General features: G+C 40.3%; 2 protein-coding genes across 6 annotated transcripts in view; one reads left to right on the forward strand and one right to left on the reverse strand.

Moving 5' to 3' along the window:
• The window catches only part of tm2d1 (TM2 domain containing 1), an 86,833-nt gene extending 76,293 nt beyond the window's left edge, over positions 1-10,540 (reverse strand). The window contains exons 1-3 of one of the 2 annotated variants that reach the window (XM_059647921.1): positions 10,387-10,540; positions 9,662-9,732; positions 8,039-8,147 (exon numbers count right to left, since the gene is read on the reverse strand). In XM_059647921.1, coding sequence (XP_059503904.1) covers positions 8,039-8,147; positions 9,662-9,732; positions 10,387-10,505 — 299 coding nt within the window. In that variant the 5' untranslated portion in view covers positions 10,506-10,540. The remainder of the gene's footprint in view (positions 1-8,038; positions 8,148-9,661; positions 9,733-10,386) is intronic. The other variant, XM_059647920.1, reaches the window with a different exon arrangement.
• Positions 10,541-10,561: 21 nt separating this feature from the next.
• The window catches only part of patj (PATJ crumbs cell polarity complex component), a 347,670-nt gene continuing 335,601 nt past the window's right edge, over positions 10,562-22,630 (forward strand). For 2 of the 4 annotated variants that reach the window (XM_059647916.1, XM_059647919.1), the window contains exons 1-5: positions 10,930-11,153; positions 16,871-16,915; positions 20,442-20,611; positions 21,287-21,499; positions 22,038-22,177. In XM_059647916.1, coding sequence (XP_059503899.1) covers positions 16,894-16,915; positions 20,442-20,611; positions 21,287-21,499; positions 22,038-22,177 — 545 coding nt within the window. In that variant the 5' untranslated portion in view covers positions 10,930-11,153; positions 16,871-16,893. Of the gene's footprint in view, positions 10,778-10,929; positions 11,154-11,173; positions 11,193-16,870; positions 16,916-20,441; positions 20,612-21,286; positions 21,500-22,037; positions 22,178-22,630 lie in introns of those variants that run through there. The other 2 variants (XM_059647917.1, XM_059647918.1) reach the window with 2 other exon arrangements.

The raw sequence follows: 22,630 nt of genomic DNA on the forward strand, positions 1-22,630 counted from the left end.
GTTCACAATTGTACCCTGAAGAATTTGAACCTGTCAGCACAAATTCAGTTCCAAATTTCTCGTTTAGATTCTGTCTAGCTTTCATCTTACAAAAATGATCCTATGAGAAGGACTCAAGATTTATAATTGCTAATGTATGATTTCTGTTTTTATGCAAACATTTGCAGATAATGGATATTCAAGTATCTTAATTTTATCATAAAACAAAACAAAATTGCTCCATTTTCAATACACAAATGAACAAGTGAAACATTCAAGTACAGCCTTGGTAAAAGTTAATGGTTTAAACTAGCTATGTATTCACGGGTTAGGGCACAACTAAATAATTTTATGATATGGAATTGTTATGTACATAGCCTATCATAAACATACAGTAATTTTGACACAGGAGGCTTGTAGGTCCATCTAGATCATGTTGGCACCCTGTGGAATAATCATATCTTTGAAATGGTCGAGGATCTCCATTTCCATTACCTTTGGACCATGCAGATGGACTTCTCCAGCCTGGTACAAGACACTGTCTGACTCTCTAGCGAAAAGGGACAGCCCCCACCAAAAGGGGGAGAACTAACAACCCCCAACTAAAGTCACGACCCCGAGGAAAAGCCCTGGCCTAGTGCTCCTGGCAACTCCATCTTGCCAACACTTTTCCCAACTATTTCTCAGAATGACAGAATCCCGACAGCGTGGAAACAGGCCATTCGGCTCATCAAGTTCACACCAACCCTCCAAAGAGGATCCCAACCAGACTCTCCACAAACACCCCCCGGCCCTGTATCCCTTCATTTACCATGGCTAATTCACCTAACCTGCATATTTTTTGGACCGAGAGTAACCAGCGTATTTGGAGGAAGGCCACGCAGGTGCAAAGAGAATGTGCAAACTCCACACAGACAGTTATCTGAGACTGGAATCAAACCTAGTTCGTAGCGCTGAGAGGCAGCAGTGCTAACCATTGAGCCACTGTGCCACCTGTAAATTTGCTATCCCTAAAATCAACCACTGTTTCTCTCCCATGTAGGCTTACTAATTAGCCTATTCTGAAAGCCTCAATTTTGCTAAATATCCTTTAGGTGTAGCTACTGAAACACATTTTAAGTGTCTGTACTGATCAAATCCACTGCACTTCCTTGATGAATCTTCCCTGCTGCTTCATTGAAAAAATTCAATTAGATCACTCAAGCAGGATTCGCATTTTACCAATCTGTGCTGGCTATTCTAAATGGGTCTTTTTTTTATATAGACAATAGGTGCTGGAGTAGGCCATTCGGCCCTTCGAGCCAGCACCACCATTCATTATGATCATGGCTGATCATCCACAATCAGTATCCTGTTCCTGCCTTATCCCCATAACCCTTGATTCCACTATCTAATTATGATTGAGAAGGGATGGAATGGTTCATCTCCTTCCTATTTCTTGTTTGATTGTAACAGGTTTTCTTACATTTAGGAGGGATGACAATTCAGCGCATACTTAACTGTTTACATAAGGATTAAGAAGAATGACACGGACTGGTTTCTAAAAAAAAGTTAGCCTCATTGGGCCAAAATCCAGAAATATTTTTAACAAAGCTAAAGATGTAAAATTACATCTAAACCTCTACAACTCACGCTCAAACCCACACTTGAACCAAATGTGCAAAAAAGACTTCTCGGAATAGGGGATAAACTTCAGCAAAATTAAAAAAAGTTTAATGAGAAAAAAACAAGTGTACCTGGTCAGTGGCTGTTTTGGGCAATCAGTTGTCTCCAGCATTGGATGACTATTTGGATAGAAATGGTGTGCAGGGATATGGGGAAAAGAATGACCTCCTCCTGGGCCAAAACAATTCTATGATTCTGAAAAGCTATGGTGTTTCCTTGCAGTTTAAGATTGTAGCTAATGCAAACACTACTGTGAAACTGAAGTTTTCCTTACAAGTGCTCTGTTGGCTTGCAGGATCACAGATACAGTCGAATGCATTCCATCTTAAAAGAAGACCAAGAAAGCTTAAGAGAACATAAGCTTTCTTTCACAGCTGCTGATGGTCTTCTAACTCACCCAAATGGAGACACAGAACTTGATTAATCATGCACCTTCTCTCTATGCCCCACCAGAAGTTCAAAACCACTCTGATATTCCAATAGCTACCTTTAATTACTTCACAGCCATCTTAAGAAAATCTAGATCTCTTGCCTAATGAATTAACTACTGAATGGTTAATTCTTCTATTACTGAAATGTTTCTATTTTGATAAGTCTGGAAGTAAACTGTTCATACAATCATGGGACTAATTGTCTTTTTTTAAAATTCACTAATGGGATGTGGACATCGCTGGCTGGCCAGCATTTGTTGCCCATGTCTTGCCGTCCTTGAGAAGGTGGTGGTGAGCCACCTTCTTGAAATACTGCAGATCATGTAGACCTAGAGTGCCATTAGGGAGTGAATTCCAGGATTTTGAGCCAGGTACAGCGAAGGAACAAAATATATTTCCAAGTCAGGATGATGAGTGGCTTGGAGGGGAACTTGGCGGACATGGTGTTACAACATATCTGCTGCCCTTATGCTTCCAGATGTAAACGTCTGTGGGTTCGGAAGATGTGGTCTAAGGATCTTGGCAAATTTCACCATTCTCCAGCGGACTCTTCAAAGATCCTGAGCCTCTATCTCAATCTACATAGCAAGACAACTTATCCGCTCAAAGCGTAACAAGTCTTTCAGTATATGCTAGATAACAGAAGTGTGGAGCTGGATGAACTCAGCAGGCCAAGCAGCATCTCAGGAGCACAAAAGCTGACGTTTCGGGCCTAGACCCATATGCTATTGGTTTTGGTTCCATTCCTTATCTTTACTTTCACCCTTTTACTGATACAAGTACTCACATATAACATCACTCCGTTTAGTTGATCCCATTTCACTATTTAAAATAATGGTCCCTGCTTTATTCTTGCATTTTTAATCTCCATCATGACGTCCACTCTCAGTAGTATCAGAGATAATGGGAACTGCAGATGCTGGAGAATTCCAAGATAATGTGAGGCTGGATGAACGCAGCAGGCCAAGCAGCATCTCAGGAGCACAAAAGCAGACGTTTCGGGCCTAGACCCTTCATCAGAGAGGGGGATGGGGAGAGGGTTCTGGAATAAATAGGGAGAGAGGGGGAGGCGGACCGAAGATGGAGAGTAAAGAAGATAGGTGGAGAGAGTAGAGGTGGGGAGGTAGGGAGGGGATAGGTCAGTCCAGGGAAGACGGACAGGTCAAGGAGGTGGGATGAGGTTAGTAGGTAGATGGGGGTGCGGCTTGGGGTGGGAGGAAGGGATGGGTGAGAGGAAGAACCGGTTAGGGAGGCAGAGACAGGTTGGACTGGTTTTGGGATGCAGTGGGCGGGGGGGGGGGGGGGGGGGAGAGAGAGAGAAAGAGAGCTGGGCTGGTTGTGTGGTGCAGTGGGGGGAGGGGACGAACTGGGCTGGTTTAGGGATGCAGTAGGGGAAGGGGAGATTTTGAAACTGGTGAAGTCCACATTGATACCATTAGGCTGCAGGGTTCCCAGGCGGAATATGAGTTGCTGTTCCTGCAACCTTCGGGTGGCATCATTGTGGCAGTGCAGGAGGCCCATGATGGACATGTCATCCAGAGAATGGGAGGGGGAGTGGAAATGGTTTGCGACTGGGAGGTGCAATTGTTTGTTGCGAACTGAGCGGAGGTGTTCTGCAAAGCGGTCTCCAAGCCTCCTACCGCCCCCTCGATCATGACCCCACACCCGAGCACCAAACCATCATCTCCAACACCATTCACGACCTCATCACCTCAGGGGACCTCCCACCCACAGCCTCCAACCTCATTGTTCCCCAACCCCGCACGGCCTGTTTCTATCTCCTTCCCAAAATCCACAAACCTGCCTGCCCTGGTCGACCCATCGTCTGCTCCTGCCCCACCGAACTCATCTCCACCTATCTGGACTCCATTTTTTCCCCTTTGGTCCAGGAACTCCCCACCTACGTCCGTGATACCACCCACGCCCTCCACCTCCTCCAGGACTTCCAATTCCCTGGCCCCCAACACCTCATATTCACCATGGACATCCAGTCCCTATACACCTGCATTCCGCATGCAGATGGCCTCAAGGCCCTCCGCTTCTTCCTGTCCCGCAGGCCCGACCAGTCCCCCTCCACCGACACTCTCATCCGCCTAGCTGAACTCGTCCTCACCCTCAACAACTTCTCTTTTGACTCCTCCCACTTCCTACAGACTAAGGGGGTGGCCATGGGCACCCGCATGGGCCCCAGCTATGCCTGTCTCTTTGTAGGTTACGTGGAACAGTCCCTCTTCCGCACCTACACAGGCCCCAAACCCCACCTCTTCCTCCGGTACATTGATGACTGTATCGGCACCGCCTCTTGCTCCCCAGAGGAGCGCGAACAGTTCATCCACTTCACCAACACCTTCCACCCCAACCTTCAGTTCACCTGGGCCATCTCCAGCATATCCCTCACCTTCCTGGACCTCTCAGTCTCCATCTCAGGCAACCAGCTTGTAACTGATGTCCATTTCAAGCCCACCGACTCCCACAGCTACCTAGAATACACCTCCTCCCACCCACCCTCCTGCAAAAATTCCATCCCCTATTCCCAATTCCTCCACCTCCGCCGCATCTGCTCCCACGATAAGACATTCCACTCCTGCACATCCCAGATGTCCAAGTTCTTCAAGGACCGCAACTTTCCCCCCACAGTGATCGAGAATGCCCTTGACCGCGTCTCCCGTATTTCCCGCAACACATCCCTCACACCCCGCCCCCGCCACAACCGCCCTAAGAGGATCCCCCTCATTCTCACACACCACCCTACCAACCTCCGGATACAACGCATCATCCTCTGACACTTGCGCCATTTACAATCCGACCGCACCACCCAAGACATTTTTCCATCCCCACCCGTCTGCTTTCCGGAGAGACCACTCTCTCCATGACTCCCTTGTTCAGTCCACACTGCCCTCCAACCCCACCACACCCGGCACCTTCCCCTGCAACTGCAGGAAATGCTACACTTGCCCCCACACCTCCTCCCTCACCCCTATCCCAGGCCCCAAGATGACATTCCACATTAAGCAGAGGTTCACCTGCACATCTGCCAAATGTGGTATACTGCACCCACTGTACCCGGTGTGGCTTCCTCTACATTGCGGAAACCAAGCGGAGGCTTGGGGACCGCTTTGCAGAACACCTCCGCTCAGTTCGCAACAAACTACTGCACCTCCCAGTCGCAAACCATTTCCACTCCCCCTCCCATTCTTTAGATGGCATGTCCATCATGGGCCTCCTGCACTGCCACAATGCTGCCACCCGAAGGTTGCAGGAACAGCAACTCATATTCCGCCTGGGAACTCTGCAGCCTAATGGTATCAATGTGGATTTCACCAGTTTCAAAATCTCCCCTTCCCCAACTGCATCCCTAAACCAGCCCAGTTCATCCCCTCCCCCCACTGCACCACACAACCAGCCCAGCTCTTCCCCCCCACCCACTGCATCCCAAAACCAGTCCAACCTGTCTCTGCCTCCCTAACCGGTTCTTCCTCTCACCCATCCCTTCCTCCCACCCCAAGCCGCACCCCCATCTACCTACTAACCTCATCCCACCTCCTTGACCTGTCCGTCTTCCCTGGACTGACCTATCCCCTCCCTACCTCCCCACCTATACTCTCTCCACTATCTTCTTCTTTACTCTCCATCTTCGGTCCGCCTCCCCCTCTCTCCCTATTTATTCCAGTTCCCTCTTCCCATCCCCCTCTCTGATGAAGGGTCTAGGCCCGAAACGTCAGCTTTTGTGCTCCGGAGATGCTGCTTGGCCTGCTGTGTTCATCCAGCCTCACATTTTATTATCTCCACTCTCAGCAGCTTTGGTTTTGCATACATTTTAGGATATCTTGAAAATAAGGCCTCACGTTTCCCAATATTGCACGTAAGTGCATCAATGTTCCACTTTGTACCATAATTGGTGCCATTGTGCTATGGTCATGAAAACTTCACAGAAAATATTGTAGAGATTTGTGAAGGTGTTTGAGAATTCCCTGATAGCAAGATTGCTGAACTCCAATAGCTTCTTTTACTCTGCTGCACAGAATTTCTGTCGCAGGAAACCAGACAGAACTTAGAGAAGTTGATTTCAAAGGTGTGCTGCTTCGTCTACTTGAGATAAGGAGTTATTTTATGTCAGTGTAAGAAAGTGCAGCCATTTTAAAGTGTTCCAAGGAAGAGTCACTCAACCCAAAACATTAACCTTGATTTCTCTTCACAGGTGCTACCAGGCCTACTGAGCTTTTTCAGCAATTTCTACTTTTGAGCCATTTTAAAGCCACTTTCAATATTGGCCTCTTGTAATGCCATTGTTATTCTTAGATGTTCTTAAGTAATTTAGTACTGTGGCTTTCTCTTGTACTGTTCAACATTCTTACATCAGCTTCTATTTGCTGGTATCCCACCCTTCATGAACTGCATTTAAAACCTTTCCAACCACACGAAAGAACCCCTCCATTAAGGCATTGGTCCCCATTCTGTTGAGATAGAACTTTTCTCTTTTAAACAGATTGCTCTCTGCAACTGAAATAAACCCAATGTCCAAGAATCTGAATAGCTCCCTCCTCTTCTTTGATGCCAGCCATCGATCCTTCTTATCTTTGTATTCCTACTCTTGCAGGTAGATAGCACTGCAAGCAATCCAGAGACTGCTACCTTTGCGATATTTCGTTACAAACTTCTTGCTGAGTTCCCAAAAATCTCTCAGAAACAAAAGGTGTGAAACATTGGGTGAAAAATAGAAATTTGTGTCAGTGGAAACAGTTGCGCTGACATGGAACATGTGCAGGGACAGAAAAGGAATCCATTCTCCTTCATTTGGGGTAACTTAAGCACTGCAGCTAATTATGTGTGCTAACATTGACTGTTGTAAGTTGCATTATTTTACCATGCATTTTGATTTTAATCAATTGTAAACAACATAGCTAAGAAAACGAAATCCTATTTTTAGCAGAATAAATTCTACCCATAAATAAGATACAAAAGTCAGAGTGTTAATGTCTGGTCCAGAAGCTAATATCACAAATAGGATATGAAGTAGTACGATTCTGGAAGTCTAATATGCCTGGTGACAAAGCAGTCATGTTAAGGGTGAAAAGTGTAATCTGTTTTGTTAATTTTTGTGGTTCCCAGTGGCTGCAACATTTTGTTACCTTCCAAAGTAAAGTTAGCATTACAGGTTTTCCATATGCAACTTCTTCACTGGTCTGGTCAATACAGTCATTCTAGGTTTAGACTAAATCCACGTCTAGATATTTCTTACATAGATGTCATTTTTCAGGCTCATAGCAATGGTAGTTAACAAAATTAAACACCTTAATACATTCCACGGAAGACATCAGAAAGAGCAGAGTGTTGATAAAAATAAAATTAGCACAATAACCAAAAGGGTGCTTAACAAATGTTATAGTTTAGAACTTATTATCGTGCCTTCTTGTACCAGGCACTGCCACAAATTTGACAAGACTAAGAGAAATAACAACATTTCCGTGTCACAAAAGCATTAAATATGGTGAATAGGATAAAATTAAGAGTTTAGAGCAAATTAGTAATTTCAATCAGTCTAGTTTCTCTGCCCCATAAGTGATACACATAAATATTTTAAGTATACAATCTAAGAATTACAGGGAATTTTAGAGTGTCAAAACCACCACTCCTAATTTAACAAACTAACTGTTCACTCTGAATAGTATGTTGTGAAATCTTGCTGTGAACAAATTGGTCACCATGTTTACCTAGGCAGACTAATTTCAGAACTCTGTAGTACAGAGAAGGGGCACTTGATATCTAAGTTTTCATTCTGTCACCATTTAAATAATGTTTACCACTACAAAGCTTCACATGTCTGTTTCAAAACCTTTCTGGCTAACTTCAAAAAAAAACTGTAGACTCCACCTCAATTATGTCCATTCCACATTTAAACATCACAAATGCAATGTTTCAAAACTAGTATTCATAATCAAAGATATTTAGCCTGAAATACTTACACATTACGGCAAGGAAAGGGCTTATAGAAGCCTACTTCTTTTCCAGTGAAGGTGTTTACCAAGCCGCTATAATTTCTGCAGGTAATATTAGGAGCTGGCATACAAGGACCTAAAAATAAAATTACAGGATAATGTTATCTAAATTATAGCATGTTTTGCTTCATATTCATGAACAGAGCATGTACATTAATGTGCATAATCTAGTTTTTCGACATTTATTACTATACAAATGCTAACATCTATGAAAATGAATGTATTTAAATATTGCTTTAAAAATTAAATAAAGTTTAAAAATTCAGTATCCAATGGAACTTCATTAGATTCACATTGCAACATCTCAACATAAACCTGTTTCCATCTGTCAAAGGACATGGGGAGAAAGCAGGCGAATTAAGGTTGAGAGGATCAGTCATGATCATATTGAATGATGGGCGTGGACTCCTGATCCAAATGGCTTACTCTTACTTCTATTTTCGATGTCTCATTTCATCCAACTTTGAACACAGGAAAAATATTCCTCAATCAATTTCTTCTGTGCTGATCACCTTTAATTGAAACACCTATATCTAGCACAAGAAAACAGTGGCAAGTGAAGAAACTTAATGAACAATATGGGGGAAAATTATGACCTGTTGTCCACTGACAACATTTTATTATCAAGGCATCAATATTATCTCAGTAATGGGAACAATTCTCGACTGAAACTGTTTCACAATAAGGGGCTTTTGGCACAACATTCAATCTAAGAATTCTAGAACTGTGGTGGCAGAAACATCTTCACAAATGAAATTGAGAGACCAAAGTTTTGCTTCCAGGGTAGTGATTAAGGTAGAAACTGACATTCAAAACTAGATTGGAAACATGTATGAAGGAAGCAGTTTCTCTACATGGTGGGGAATGTATTTGAATCTACAAGTGACCCAACTTCCACTTCATGTTACTACAAGGACAGTACATTGGTAGAAAAGCCTCAGAAGTACTGAGAATTAATTGAAAATACAAAATATTGTGCCTTGAAGACATTTTCACAGGTCATTGCAAAATTCAGATATCAGTAGTTTTGGTTGTGGGACTAATAAACACTATAGATACTTGTTGCTTAACATGAATTGTTTTCTGGGGTGAAACATCAAAAATAGGAGTGGTCTGATCTAATAATCCTCAACTCCATTTTTTTTTGCTTTTTCCCTGTAATCCATGATTTACTTTCTGGTTTTTCCATTATTATAACCTCAACATCCAAACCACTCATTTCTATAAATGAAGTCAGTCAACCATCTGATTTAAACACAGAAACACTGCTGCTGCTTATTTGGCAGCTCTACCAACAGCTGCGAAGACAGAAGCAGAAATGTTACAAGTTGATCTCCATTGCTAAATCTGTTGAGTATTTCCACCATTTTCTGTTTTAATTTACAAGTTTACACAATCCTGGGTACTTTCCTTTCATCTAAATCAACTTTTATTGCACATACGTACTTAAACAGGAAAAGGTTCATGCATCACAAAGTTGACAACGATTCTTGGATTTCTTCCTTAAAAAGGTCAAAACTAAAACTAACTACTTGAAATAAGTAATTTTCCCTTTGCTACAAAAGCAAGGCATAAGAAAATACCACGTACCAAAAGCTGTTTCATTTGTGCAATTTTCTGGCTCTTGTGTTACATCATTTATCTTAGGACTATCACAAATGTATGTATGAAAACAAATATTAAGGAAACATTTCTGAAATTATCTATTTTCAGTTTATCCATATTTAGTACTCACCTTTAATTTTGAAAGTCAATAATTATCAATAGAAACTAAGCAGTAGATCACATTTCCTGTAACATTTTGTAAAGTAGTTGTTTGACTATTACATGCCAAACTTATCAACCATCCTAATGCATAAGTAAAACTGGTCACATAACAATTGTGTTGCAAGTAAGTGCCAGCAGAAATTACACATTAAATTTTACTCTCTCCCAACACTTGTTGATTGTACAATTGGTAATAAAAGGAATTGGCATCCAGATACATTATCTATTATAGATCACGCATACAGGAAGAGGATTACTGCACTATGATCATGTAGACATTATGAGCTCTGTTCGAACAGTACATCCTCTTCTTTGCTTTCAAGTGACAATTTAACAGAATTGTAACTTTTTCTTGTAAATGCATGAAACTCACTACTAACGGCCCTGCAGCGTTGACCCTGAATCTTCATCCCTAACGCGATAATTTTAAGAATGAGACCAGACCTATTGCGCTCACTATTAAAAAACAAACTTGCGCAAATGCTGAATTATTTTTCGGCTGTCTGGCCAACCAACTTATCCAGAGATAAAAGACGGAAAGTGAAGGATATTGGCCGATTCGCAATTCTTCGCATTTGTCAACATCGACAAGAACAGCACCTATGAAACAAACGCAAAGAAACAGGAGACAGACACATAACAGCCACCGGTCCCTGGGCAGCGCCATCTTGGAGCCTGATCACGTGTCACTACAGGAAGCAGGAGGCCAGTCCCTCCCTCAGCAGATGCACGGGACGCAACAGTGACCTGGAAATTGCCCTGAAATTCACGCTGCAGACAAGGACACACCGTTACAGTTGTGTCCAAATTGTAACACTGCCAAAAATAATCCCAGAACTCCCATCAAATATCATGGACGTGCAAATACAAGACAATGGTTTTGGTATTCACGACCTCTGCCCGAGCACCGCACACCCTAGTTATGCAAACATAATGCTGGTAATCAAAACTAATAGGAACAGGGGAAGGGTCTTTGGGGAGGTTTCAGGTGGTTTGGCCGGGGTGGGGGAGAGGTTGAAGGAGGAGACTACAACATGTCAGTTCTGGCTGGGGAGGGTACAGTGCTGGATAATAAAGTAATACTTTGGCGGGGGGCAAGGGTGGTTCACTCCGACTGGTAATGGGTTGTTCTCGGCGAGGGTCAAGTCCCTGGGGGAATTACAGCTTCAGCCAGGCTGAGGCGGGGGAGGAAAGAGTGCGAAGTCCCAGCGCCTGGGGAATTCACTCATTCATGGCCATGGGGAGTGCTGTCAGTTCCCACGGGGGGGAGGGGACGGTGGTGCAGGTGCTCCGCCTCACTCTGCCCGTGTCTCAGGTGAGTGCTGTCAGTGTCGTGTCATTTCCGTTCGGGCAGGTGAGGCCGGAGGCCGGGAGCCGGGAGCCGGGGAGTGGGCCCAGCTCGGGAGGACGAGCGGCGGCTGGGGTGAACTGTAGCGGGCTAACGGTAGCGAGGTTTCCCGGAGAAAGTTGGGTGAACTCAGTTGAAATTGCAGAGTGTAAATAGAGTCGGGCCTGGCGCTGGTGCTGCTACTTGAGGAATTCCCCCGGACCAAAACTTTACAGGGAGCAAATTTTAATTTAAAAAAAATCTGATCAGGAGGTGACATTCTTGCGAAACATTTTAGCCGTATTTCAGCGCACTTGATTAATCTTGGTGGTTGTCGGATAAATATGTTCGGTTAATGTTAAATTTGACCGGTTAATAAATATCACGTCCCGACGGTATTGGGCCGATCACACACCAAAGACCAGACAGTTGTAAGCAAGTCCTAAATTTAAGCGTACCATCATCCGATCAGGGATTTAAATCTTAAATGTGTTCTTTACCATTGCTGTCATAGTGATGACCCATAGAAAATTTTAATGTATATTAGAAACTATCTTAATAATACACGTAGTTTTTAAGTGTTAAGTATATTATGTAGATTTCTTTAGATGCTGATTTCTCCTTTTACAAGTGATCAGGTTCTGAAATGAAAGTATCTCAGTCTTAAACTATTGAAACCTTATTTTGTTATAGAAAAACATGAAATAAACGTCGAAGCTGCCTCGAAAGTGGCTGAAGTCAGTTGAAAGTTTTGATTTGATTATTTGTTATCACGTACTTAATTGCGGTGAAAAGTTTTCTTTTGTGTGCAGTACAGGCAGATCACAACACTTAAGGACGTAAAGATCGTGGGGTGTTTAAACAGGCCTAGAGACTGACAAGATTATGGTTGTACAGGAGATGGACAAAAGCAGGTCAACATTGAATTGAAATTGGAAAGGGCCATTCAGCAGACTAATAACAATGGGGAAGAAGCTGTTGTTGGACCTGTTCGTATGTGTGTTTGGGCTTTTTGTAGCTTCTGCCTGTTGGAAGAGGTTGGAAGAAAGTATAATGGGGTAGGAGGAGTCTTTCTGTTGGCTGCCTTTTTGCAGCAATGAGAAGTGTAGTTGGATTTCATGCATGAAAGGTTGTCATGTGTGATGGTTACAACTTTGTGTAACTTCTTACATAGCAGGGCAGTGCAGAGCAGTTGTTGTACCAAGGTGGTATGCACCCAGATAGAATGCTTTCAGTCGTGCATCTGTAACAGTAATTTGCCATTGCCTAATCAGTGTCTGTGTACCAAATGTTTCAGAAGCAGTAACTTGCACTTACTCTTAAGTTAAACCTGAATGTCTTGCATTGTCTTGAACCATTATGTACCTGAGATGTGATATAATTTGTTAATAACTACTATGTTATGAATCTTTAATGTTCTTGAAGCTTGACATATTATATGGTTCATGAGGCATCTTTCCCCACCTAGTATCACTAACTTAGACTGATACCACTGGAAGGATTTGTGGTAGAAAATTTACCAAAGACATTGCAGATAGGTTAACATATATCATTAGATGGTGACAATGATAAGGATTTTGACTTATAGTATAATGGCAGCAATAGGCACAACCTTTTGAAAACTTCAGTTATATGAAAGCCATAGTCTTCCATGGAGAATAAAGTAGAAAAAAAATTCCAATCAGAGAAGTGAATGTGACTTTAAATATTCAGCGGTTCAAGAGCACATAGAAGTTGTCAGTTTCCATGAGGGCAGCAGCACTGATAGCAGTAATAAGTCTGCCTGTAAAATCTTATAATTTCTTCAAATATTTTTCAATGCGAATAGATACTTGAGCAGACTGTGGAGAGTCTTACTAGAGCTACAAGAGAAAATATCTGAATCATAAACTTGGGATACAACAGTTGATATTGGATACCTGATGTGAATTAAGACCCTTAGTGGAAGAGTGAAAATACGTTGGTGATTTGGGACGGAACAAAAGAACGTGTTCAGTTGTGCAAAAAAATGGTGAAAATGTTGCATTTGAGAAATTGTAAGATACAACAGTGAAAGAATGCTTAAATTGTTACAATTAATAAGTGAGAATTGTTAAACTCATTTAAATTTGGGAAGAACTACCAAAATAGTGATTGAAGAAAAGATCACACATGAAGAATTAACATTCAGAGATGCTGGCATCGCTGGCTGGCCAGCAATTATATCTCATCCTAAATTGACCTTGGAAAAAGTGGTGGTGAGCTAAATTCTTGAACCATTGCAATTCATTAGCTGTAGGTAGACCTAAAATTATTATTTGACTAATGAGAATGAGAAAGCCAGAGACAGTTCATTAAAACAATAATTTGAAGGGAGAAACAAACTGATTGCTCAACTGGAAATACTCATTTTAGATGTCGTGTGAGTGTCACATTACTTTTATGAAATTAGAAGAAGCAGAAATAGTAAAACGGTGATGAAAACCAGAGAAGAGAAGGATAACAGTGCAAATTTACAGTCTTTCCACCATCTACAGGGGAAATATAAAAAAAGTACAGTATTTGTTCACTTTTAAAATATTTCAATAATCTTTAAATGCTTAAAAAATTCAGCAGAAATAGGATGATTTGCAACTGTAACGCTTTCAACTTTAACAGAATTTAATCTGAAAAGAAAAATAGGATGATAAAAATAAAGAATTCTTCATTAAGATGGCAAAGCTTTTTTAACAACAAGGCTTCTTTGCAGTTTATTTTAATTCTTCGATAATTAAAGAAAACAATCACAAACACTTAAGTTTGATGAAAATTCAATATTTAACAGAATCAAATGATTGTATAATTTAAAACTGGCCAGTAAACCAGCTGCGTCCACAGAAACTATAAAAATTCTGCGGCGGTTTTCAAGTGAATAATTTAAATTACAGAAATAAAGGCAGTTAAATTTAAGAGAAACGTAAGACAATTTGCAAATCATTGAGATAGAGACAGTTTTTGTGATGTAGAATCTCATCGTAATCGCCAAAGAAGTCTAGAACAGAGCAAGTGAATATGTAGGTCCAGTAGCAGATCGTGTTTTAAAACCTCTGAATGTAAGAGAAGAAACTGATACCTTGGACACAACTGTAAGAGCATTTAACAGTCACCTTATTATCAAGTATGATTGTGTAATGGAGAATGCAAGATTTAGACAAAGAATACAGCTTCTTGGAGAACCTGTTGAGAACTTTTTAAATGATATTTCAACTTTTTTAGAATTTTGTGATTATACTGCTTAATAATCAGAGTTAAATTGAGACAGATTGTCAGAAGAATATTTGATTCATGCATTTCTGATACGTTGTGATGGAAACATGATCACACATTACAAATAACTATTGAAATGGTGCAATCCAAAAAGCACAAAAGAATAATGGGGACAGTCAATAAAATTAGCTCAAGAAGCTCATCAGACTTCACCATCTCATTAAGGGAAGATGGCTCAATGCTTACCACTGCTGCCTCAACTCACCAGGGACCCAGGTTTGATTCCAGCTTCGGGTGACCGTGTGGAGTTTGCACATTCTCCCCATGTCTGTATGGGTTTCCTCTGGTTTCTCCAGTTTCCACGCTCAAGTCCAAAGATGTGTAAGTTAGGTGGGTTGGCTGTGCTAAATTGCCTGTAGTGTCCAGGGATATTTAGATGAGGTGGATGAGCTATGGGAAATGCAGAGTTACAAGGATAGGGTAGGGCGTGTGTTTGGATGAGATGCTCTTCGGAGAGACTGTGTAGACACAATGAACTGAATGGCCTGCTTCCATACTGCAGGGGCTGTATCAATAACAATATCACACAGAAGAGCAATACAAAGAATAATTCTTAAATTTTTTGGTAGAAATTGGAGTTGATTCTAAGAAAAAAACATCAACAATGTCCATATGAATTTACGAATTGTGAATAGGAGAAGGTGACTTGGCTCCTTGAGCCTGCACCAGCGTTGAGTTAGATAATGGTGATCTGATTGCACCAGAATCTTGCCTACGCTGAGAATATTTCACCCCATTGCTTATCAAGAATGGACTTACCTCCACTTGAAAATATTCAAAGGTTCTACAAAATTTGCATTGGCATGATAAAATTTTACAAGGAGGTGGGACATTTTCAAACTGTGGAAAAACAACTACTGAGTCACAGATTTAATTATTCTTCTGCACACAAAGTGGTTGACAGCAACAGCAAATGTCTTTGGAAGATAACCCAGAATAGTGGGACGTTCATGAGCATGCATATTATGTGATGGAATGCCAACTGTGGAAGATACAAATCAACATGTCCTTGATGTAATAGTTGACTTAGCAACCAGAAATGACACATTAAACAGCTGAAGAGTCATCTAGCTAATTTCATAATTTGATACTGTAGAGATTGCTACGGTATTATATGGGAAAAACTCTTTTGACTGAAGAGAATAAAACTATAACCTTTGGACAGAGAACTTCACAGCACAGGCAGAACTATGAATCAAAGGTTGCTGACAGGCATGTTAAATTATACTGATGTCTCCACAATGTAAAACAATTGTTAGCAGAAACCAAGACTTCCTCCTTCTGAATGGAAAAGTGTGCTTCAATCCTAAATATCTCCAAAATGTTGGAAAATCCCAAACAGCTAAGTGCTCACAATCAATGTGACTCAACTGAATTTGAGCAAGATTTTGTATGTTTCAGAAGAATATCAGTGGAACTTCAAGGCAAATGCTCGAGATTAATCGCAACAGTATCTGACAACACTTTTTGCTTGAGAAATCTGTTAATGGTGTTTCAGAAATGTCAGAGAATACAACGTGTTTAAACCTTGTAATTTGGAAGATGTCAGTAATGCATTCTCACATCTTGCGGTGAGTAATGTTGCTCACCATATTGCTTTTGAAGAACTACTTGCTGACGCTGAACCAAGAAGTCAAAACCATTCTCATCAGTTCTGTGATGGCTGACGTTGGTGGTGTGGTGGGGAGGGGGGTGCGTTGGTGGTGGTAAGTGTGGAGTGAGGTTAATGTGGATTGAGAAAGAGAGGAGGTAAGCACAGTTCTGTTGGATTCATGGTATTTGCAAAATGAAGATAGGGTTTTTCAACTAAGAATCTTATTTGAATTGGTAAGCCAGGCAAATGGACATTAAGGAAATTGTTGTTAGTGGATCAGACAGTCTAGCTCATGTGTCATATTTGAAGAGGAGTATCTGTGAATGTGAGGCAGAAATTCTTTAGTCAGCTCCTGTTTATTCTGTAATCCTTTGTTGCAGTGAGGACGATGGTCCGGATAAGTTATTAAAGTTCTTGTATGCTGTATGAACTTGGCTGGTGAAACCTCTAACATCTCTGTATCCTTGGCTTTGTCAGTTTTATTTAACTTTGCTGGATGTGATCTGAAAGAAGGAGTGAGTATTCCATTTTGAATGTATAGGAACCTCAAAGACCTGTGCAAATTTCTCAGTTGCCGGGGCCTGCTCCTTTCAGATTAGAAGCTGCTAAATGAGCAATAAATATGTGCCGAACGGTTGATACTTGGCAATCTTTGGCACCCTTTAGCAAAGCCAAAAATGTCCCACCTGTGGTGATCAGAAAATAGTTATAGTATAGCAAGGTAATTTGGTTATTGAATTGGAAACAGATCTGAGTTGATTGCCATGTATATTATTGCATTTCTTGATAGTAATATTTCTCACTGTTGATTTTTTTTTGAGAAAAGACTAAAGAATCGAAGATATAATCATGCCAGAAAAGCCTGTAACAGGTACTGTCTTCATCCCCTTGTTTACTTTTTAAGCAGCTGTAATATCTATTATTTGTACTAGTATATTAAAATGTTTGGATTCCTCTTCCACCTTGTTCTATCTGCTGCAATTGAAAACTGTACCTACTGCTGTATCTACAATCAAATGATCACGATTCTTGTACAAGGAAACCTAGATTTCTCTGCGCTGCAGCATTCGGCAGACTTTGTCTGTTTAAATGATATTCTGATTCTCTATTCCTTCTGCCCAGGAGGACAGCCTCTTTTTTTTTGCCCAATCTCCTAACCGATCTGTATACCTTTGCAGACACTTTGTATCCTTCTCACAAGTTGTTTTCCTACCTGTTTGTCTCAAATGGCTAAAATGCAATTGGACCATTTATCCAAGTTGGTATATTCTAACTCGTTGAAGTCTCAGCTTCATTTTCTTGCAGTTTTCCAACCTGAAAGCTATCTATTTATCCCTGATTTTTTTTTTAATTCACCCATGGCACATGGACACCTCTGACTAGTCTAGCATTTATCACGGCTGTGCTATAAATGCTACGATATCATCTCCAATATCAAGAGCTGTTAGTGTGTGTGGTAAACACTAATGCTGTCCCTTAATCATGCCTTTTAGAATTTCAAATACATCACACCTGCTGTTGTCCTGTAAATACATTCTCATTGAATTCTAATCAATTTAGGCATTACAACTTATGTTGTAAGTCAATTTTGATTGTAAGTGAAGTTTGAGAGAGCCAATATAACAGGTTATTAGTCCTCATTTAATTGCAGGACCCACATCCACATATAAACATGTTTTCATGAGCTTTGCATAATTTGTCAAGTTTATCCTAAGTACAGAAAGAACAGTAGTTAAAACCAATGTTTTTAAGTTGATCCAGTTTGGGTGCCAGTTCTTGACAGTGACTACAGGTCTCTTGCTCTGTTCACTTTGCTTTCTGTGTTCAGTCTTCCTTGTGCACCAAACCAATAAAATCTGCCACTTATCAAACTAACTACCCCAAAATGTGTGATCAGAGATCTAATTGGAATATTAGTGCATGAACATCAAATGATCAATCTTGGATTGGCTGAACCTAACGCCTGGTTGGTTTCTTTAAAAGTAACGGTTGTCTAACAAACATCACTTTCTGCTGTCTCTTCGTTCATTCTTTGACATCCAATCACTTTGTAAACTTATCTCTTCTAGAACAGTTTGTTCCTCTTTACTTAGTAACTCCATAGATCTCCCCCAAGATGATGCAATACCAATGAGGCAATTTAAATATCTGCCTTGATTGTGTAGTGTCACTTTCTAATGATTTAATATAATCCCAAATGTCCCAACAGTTAGAACAATAAAGTTCAAATTCAGTTCCAGGATAATATAACAGGCCACAGGCCTGCTGCATATTTCATTACAATAATGAACAATTTCAAAAATAGCTGTGTCTTCGACTGTAAATGTTTTTACTTCGAAACATTCTCACATTTGTTAGTCTGGGCGGCACGGTGGCTCAGTGGTTAGCACTGCAGCCTCACAGCACCAGGGACCAAGGTTCGATTCCTGCCTCGGGCGATTGTCTGTGTGGAGTTTGCACATTCTCCCCGTGTCTGTGAGAGTTTCCTGCAGGTGCTCTGGTTTCCTCCCACAGTCCAAAGATGTGCAGGTTAGGTGGATTGGCCATGCTAAATTGTCTGTAGTGTTTAAGGGGATGGGTCTGGCTGGGATGCTTCAAGGGGCAATGTGGACTCCTTGGGCCGAAGGGCCTGTTTCCATACTGTAGGGAATCTAATCTAATCGTACACTAACTTGAACGAGAAAAGCGATCATAAAATCATAAACCAATAACCTTTCTTTTTCCAGAGCTAGTAGGAACTGCAGATACTGGAGAATCTGAGACAACAAGGTGCAGAGCTGGATGAACACAGCAGGCCAAGCAGCGTCAGAGGAGCAGGAAATCTGATGTTTCAGGCCTAGACCCTTCTAGGGTCCTCTGATGCTGCTTGGTCTGCTGTGTTCATCCAGCTCTACACCTTGACACCTGTCTTTTTCCATATGGCTTGCTTCCTTATGGAAACTTTACAAGTAACATGATTATCAGTATTTAATCCTGCATTTGCTTAATACGGTCAAAATGATTAATTATTGGAAAACAACTCAGTCTTACATATTTTTCAAACATACCTTTTCTTTCACAAACCATACTCAGTCCTTCTGATTTGTATTATAGTGTTCTAAAATGGCCTCTCACTATCTGCTTGATAATGGGTTCCAGCACTTCTATAATGATTTGATAGGAAACCACAGGCCAGTTATCCTTCCTTGAATAGCAGTATTACACTTGCAGTTTTGTACCAAACGATGAAATTCAAAAAGGGACTGAAATGTTAACTTCATGGTTTGTCTTTCATGAGAATATTTCACTAACATTGACTTTTTAACTTATGAACACTGTTGAAGCTTGATGGCTTAAGATTCTCTTGATGTTGTATCAGACTGAAACTGCTGCATAGAATGGGGAAATACATGCTACAGTGATTATGAGAAACTTGTAGGTAGCCTGCTTTGAGGTTAGCAGCTTACTGGAAAATGTAGTCCATTATCCGATCAAGAGTTGGACACAAAGCAACATATTATTTATTTTTAAATATGAACAGTAGTAACTGACATTCTGCTTGACCTCAACGAAGAAGCATGAAACTTATTTCTATATGTTTTAAAACATGTGCTTGGTCTCGTGGTCCAAGACACTTCGCTATTTCAAAACTAGTTTTGCTTCTATACGAGTCAGCAAAATATTAAAAGCAGAGAAGTTTTTTGCTGAGTGGAAATAAAAATAGGCTGTCCACCTGATCTCGGGGAAAGTGTTTTTTTTATAATGTACCTGCTGACCCAGATATCACCAAGTTGTGGCACAGGAATGTGACAAAAAAAAAGCATGCTGTAGATACACATTTATTACAAATTTCAATTGATTACCCATGGTAAAGTGGAAGATGTGGTGTTTTGATGTAATGAGCAGTTATCAACAAAACCCCTTCAGGGAGAGTAACATAGAGAAACTGATGTAGGAAATCTGCATGACATGCAAATATTTTTCTGAATATCCAGCGGTGTTGCTCTTCGAACTGTGCAGCGCACGTTTTTTCCCCACTTGGATGTTTGGTAGTTAATTTATTTTAGGTTTGTCTGATTATTCCATTTGTGCTGTAACATTTTTACCTTTTAGTCTGGAGCTCTCAATCAAAAATCCCCCCAAACAGTACTGACTGCATTATCCCTAGAAAAATGCAGCCACAATCTCATCTTTAACTCCTTTCACTTCCATGCTTTAGTTCCCAACCTGTTTAAGTTTCTCACTTCAAGACTTCTATAATAGGCCAGTACAGATGTCTACTTTGTGGCAAAAGATTAATCTGTGAGTCAGTGTGAACAGTATCATGAAAGATTGACTAGAATGTGTGCAGTTATAAATGTCTTACATAGTTGCAATTGAAGTATGTTAATTTTTTTCTGAATTTTTTTAATATGCAGTCGATAAACAGCAGATTTTGCAAGCAGTGACACGCTTGCAGTCTCAATTGCGTGAGAAAGGAGATTCCTCTCAAAATGAGAAGCTAAATATTTTACGTGATACAATTACGAGCCCCCTTTTTAATCAAATATTAACTCTTCAGCAGTCGATCAAACAGCTTAAGGAACAGGCAAGTACTTAAACATAATACTATGATATTAGTATGTGTGGTTCTGTCTTCTTTTGTTTTCTTTGATAAATACATTGCCTTCTCAGATTAGTGGTATCTGATGTAAATTTTATATTTCATGAGTTATAAAGAAAAGGGCAATTTTTGACAATTATAATTATTTTATGTAGATAAAGGTTTGCTACTTCTAGCCATGCAGCAACTAATTTGCAAAGAGTATAATCCAGACCGGGCAAAATAGCTATAAATCTTTGGAATGGGTCTAAATTGTCCCATTGTAACTTTAAAAATCTTACTTATAATAAGTGAATACGGAATGGGGTTGGTTACACAATTGGCTGGATGGCTGGTTTGTGATGCAGAACTATGCAAATGGTATAAGTTCAATTCCCACACCAACTGAGGTTACTATGAAGGACTGTCCTTCCCAACCATTGCCCTTACCTGATGTGTGATAACCCTCAGGTTAAACGAGCATCAATTGCCTCTTTCTTTCTCTCTGTGTGTCTCTCACATGACAGAACATCCTTATTGTTCTCTGGGACTGTGCTGCCTTTATTATGTATTATTTATTGTAGTGGTCTTCTAGTGAGCAGCCTGTTTGTTACTTCGTGCTGTTAGATTTCAAATTATATAATATTGTATAAATGCAACTCAATGTCTGTCTGTCCACAGCTGAACCGCATGTCCACAAATGCATCTCCTAATTTTGACTTTTCCCAAGCGGGGCTGTTGGTGTTCAATGCAGATTGTTATGTTAATAAGCCAACTTTGGCCAAAGATACGAACCTGTTTCCAGATACTCCAATTTATGACCAACCAAAATTCCTGCACATACCTGAAAGAACAAAGGATGAGTTTGAAAAAATTATTCAAAGTTTAGCTCAGGTTAGTATTGCTTTTTAATGTGTGAAAGTAAACTATTATTTCAAAATTCTGAAAGTACTGGCAACAATCTTTATGCAAAATTATGCTGTTGTTATTTTGATGATTGAAATTTCCAAGTGAGATGTCATCAAGCAGTAAAGAGATTTTATGCATGGAATGCATTTATTTTGAAAGTCATGAATTTTTGTTATCTCATTTTGGAATAAATCACAGGAATGAATGAGTTCCAGAAATATTAAGTTGATTATTTTGACTTGATCAGTTTGCCTGTTTACAATGCTGGAAGGCACATAGTTCATGATTTGAAAGTTGAATCACTGGTCTAGTTTCAGTGTAATTTCTCAAAAGTCCTATGTAATATGTTAGTCACAATTGTTATCTGAGATATTGTTCTCTTCATTACAGTTGTGGTGCTTCTCCTCAGTAAGAATGATTTTTGTTGAGTAATATACTTGACTCTTTGGTATTTATGCACTTTACCTGAAGGTTGACATTTGCTTTTTATTATTTTATCTTCCTTGGGGAAAAAAAATCACAGGGAAGGCAAGTTGAAGAAATTGAATTGAACAAACCGGCAATGGGAGGTCTCGGATTCAGTGTGGTTGGTCTTAAAAATGACAGTATGGGTGAACTTGGTATCTTTATTAGAGAAATACAAAAGAATAGTATAGCTGACAGGTAAGACGATGTTTTAATCATATTCTATTGACACTGGTATATGAGAAGCTTAGATTTTTTTTGAAGAAAGGTTTTGATATTTTTGAGAAATCTACTGTATGTTCTGTCTTTTCAGTTTTCAAATTTCAAGAATTTTATGATGCAGTGTACCTTTGTTTTCAGATTTCTGAATATGTGGTGAAACCTTTACAATTGTGAAAATGTTATTTCCTTTTGCGTCATTGGGCAAATGTAATTCCCACACAGATACACAAAACGAATAAACAGGCAAAACACAAATATTATGAGTGGAGGGAAAACAGTAATCTGAAGGACACAGTTGTATAACGCAAGTCCAAATTGGAAAACTGAATTAGTTTCAAAATCTGCTTGATACTTGCATGATATCTTGATGTTACCTACAGAGCGATGATCAATCTATTATTCACTGGTTTCCTGGTTGGACCTGGGGTC

Source organism: Stegostoma tigrinum, chromosome 8 (assembly GCF_030684315.1).
Source record: "Stegostoma tigrinum isolate sSteTig4 chromosome 8, sSteTig4.hap1, whole genome shotgun sequence".
In the NCBI taxonomy this organism is placed as follows: Eukaryota; Metazoa; Chordata; class Chondrichthyes; order Orectolobiformes; family Stegostomatidae; genus Stegostoma; species Stegostoma tigrinum.